Source organism: Fragaria vesca, linkage group LG5 (assembly GCF_000184155.1).
Source record: "Fragaria vesca subsp. vesca linkage group LG5, FraVesHawaii_1.0, whole genome shotgun sequence".
Lineage (NCBI taxonomy): Eukaryota > Viridiplantae > Streptophyta > Magnoliopsida > Rosales > Rosaceae > Fragaria > Fragaria vesca.
In genome coordinates this window covers 538671-541035 of record NC_020495.1, presented here as the reverse complement: position 1 = coordinate 541035, position 2365 = coordinate 538671, and the positions used below count along the sequence as shown (strand labels likewise).

At 39.4% G+C, this 2365-nt stretch overlaps 1 protein-coding gene across 1 annotated transcript; it reads left to right on the top strand.

The window, feature by feature from the left end:
• Nucleotides 1–296: 296 nt before the first annotated feature.
• Nucleotides 297–2015, top strand: LOC101306233 (ycf49-like protein-like). Its single transcript, XM_004298665.1, has 4 exons — nt 297–672; nt 756–834; nt 1359–1427; nt 1622–2015. The coding sequence occupies exons 1-4, from the start codon at nt 383–385 to the stop codon at nt 1727–1729; spliced, it is 546 nt and encodes a 181-aa protein (XP_004298713.1). The 5' UTR covers nt 297–382; the 3' UTR covers nt 1730–2015.
• The last annotated feature ends 350 nt before the right edge of the window (nt 2016–2365 follow it).

Sequence of the window (2365 nt, the reverse complement as noted above, 5' to 3'; positions counted from 1 at the left end):
GTCTACATAAATAATGTCACGTAACATGTCCAACCTATTAATTACATTTTAGTATCAAAATACTATACTTAAAACATTCAAATAATACAAATCAAAAGCCAAATATACATTTCTTTGTTATAAGCTAATGTAAAGTCGATTTGTTTTTTGCTGATTGAGAAAATCTGTTAATCTCAAGAGTCTGTACCCCAAACAAAAGAAGAAAAAACCATCGACCTTCCTGAAGCACATAAGCACAAAGAAGAAGCTACCTTATCCGAAACATGTTTACCAAGAAAACTCCTCCAATCTCTGTTCAAATTTCTATTGCTAACCCTCACTCTCCAGCTTCCAAAGCTACACAGAAAATCTTCAAAACCAAAACCCTGAACCCACCGTGGCAATGAACTCCTTACTTCACCTCCCTAAACCCCATTTCCCTCCCACCTTCCTTACACACCCAAAACCCCAAACCCAACTCTCAACAAAGTCCTTCACTCAATATGGCACCCTCCTTCATGACCCGAAAACCATGGTGGGTCTACTCGGGGCGGGTCTGACCCTGACTCTGACCGTTATGGCACCCGCCTCAGCCGCTGAGTTACCGTTACTGGATTCTCTGCAGCTCAGTGAACCTGCCAATGCCCTCTCCCTGCCCACCTGGGCCATACACGTGTCAAGTGTCGTTGAGTGGTGAGCATTTCTCTCATCCTATTGGCCGTTACATATTACACGTTTGGTTGCTGAATCTGATTGCATGTTTTTGTTGTTGCAAGGATTACAGCAATGGTGTTGGTGTGGCAGTATGGTGAGAAGTCCGGGTTCGAATCGTGGAAAGGGCTCGCTTGGGGTATGGTAGGTTATAATCTCTATAGGTTTTTTTTTTAACAAATTGTTGCCAATTGGAGTGATCAATGGTGCAATAGTTGAACAGAGGAGCATTACATATTTACATAACTTGAGTTTGATGTACTTTTTAGCTAACCAAATCAGTGTAGGACATAAAGTGATCAATGTTCCTGAATTGTTTAGACAACAATGTCCCAATTAATAGAGTAGAAATTCATAGCTATTAATACAGAAAATCTCTACCTATTGTTAAAGAAGCTTGTTAAAAAGGGTCATGGTTTAATTGCCAGGATCAGGGTTTAGTGAACATGGCTTTGAACTTCGGTTGATCTTTTTGAGTTTCGATTAGATTGTGGAATTTGATATAGCCATAAGTTGCATAGCTGGGATTCCAAGTCTGAAAGTAGCCCTCGTAGAATTGATGGGTTGGTGGGGGAGCTTTATGAAGAGCTTGCTCTCTGATTTTATTATTCTTTCAATGTCTTCTGTCTTCTTAGTTATAGTTTTAGTGATTGAATCGGTTGGTGCAGGTTCCTCTTCTTGGTGGAGCATTCTGCGCATGCACTTGGCATTTCTTTTATAACTCGGAGTCTCTTGAGGTAAGAAAACCAGTCGTTTTTGTCATGAGATTTGTAAAAGGAAATGAAAAATTTGTGACATGGAACTGATTACTGATCATGATCATAAACTGCAATAACCAATAGCTAAGACTTATGAATCCTTGAATTAAGATAGGAAATGAGATTTTACACAATATCTACAGTGACATTTTGCTGCTAACCATGAGTTGTAGGTATTGGTGGCTCTTCAAGCGGCCCTGACAGTTATGGGCAATGCCACAATGTGTTTTGCTGCATATCGAATTTACAGATCAACTGAAGAACGGTCCAAGAAGCTTTGAAGTTGCTATAGAACAGACAAATCTCTTCCTATTCTTGCTTCAGCTAGGTACCTAGGGAAAGAAAGCAATCTCTTCATCAGGGCAGTAAGGTATACATGTTGAGGAAGAAGCACAGATTATTTAAATCAACCATAAGTATCAGTTGGTGCGCATGAGGCAAGAACCAGGATTTTCGCAGCACCAAACACTGAATATAATTTCGATTTGACATCATTTGCCTGTGAAGGTGTCATTCCTTTGTTCTGATGACAAAATGTTGTGGAGTCCCATGGTCTGCGTCACCATGTTGTAGCAAAGTAGCCACAATTCTTCACATGAGAATGACAGTTTATGGTCTAGCTTGGCTTTCTTCATTGAGTGGTGATGTAGTTGTTTTTATGCTCTTTTCTGAGTATATATACTTATTCATGTAGTGTTGAAACTTGGGATTGAGTGCTGTACTCCTCTCTCTTGTTCTGCAAGAAAATAAAACGTTTGTTACAAAAGTCCTCGTGTATATTCCCAATTTGAAAATTACGAAGACATCATTGTCTACCTTGTGGTATCAATTATTGATCAATCATGCATGCAGTTGATCAATTTTTTTGTTACTTCTGTACTACTGTTTTTGGTTAGTTTGGTAGAGTGCTGGTGCTG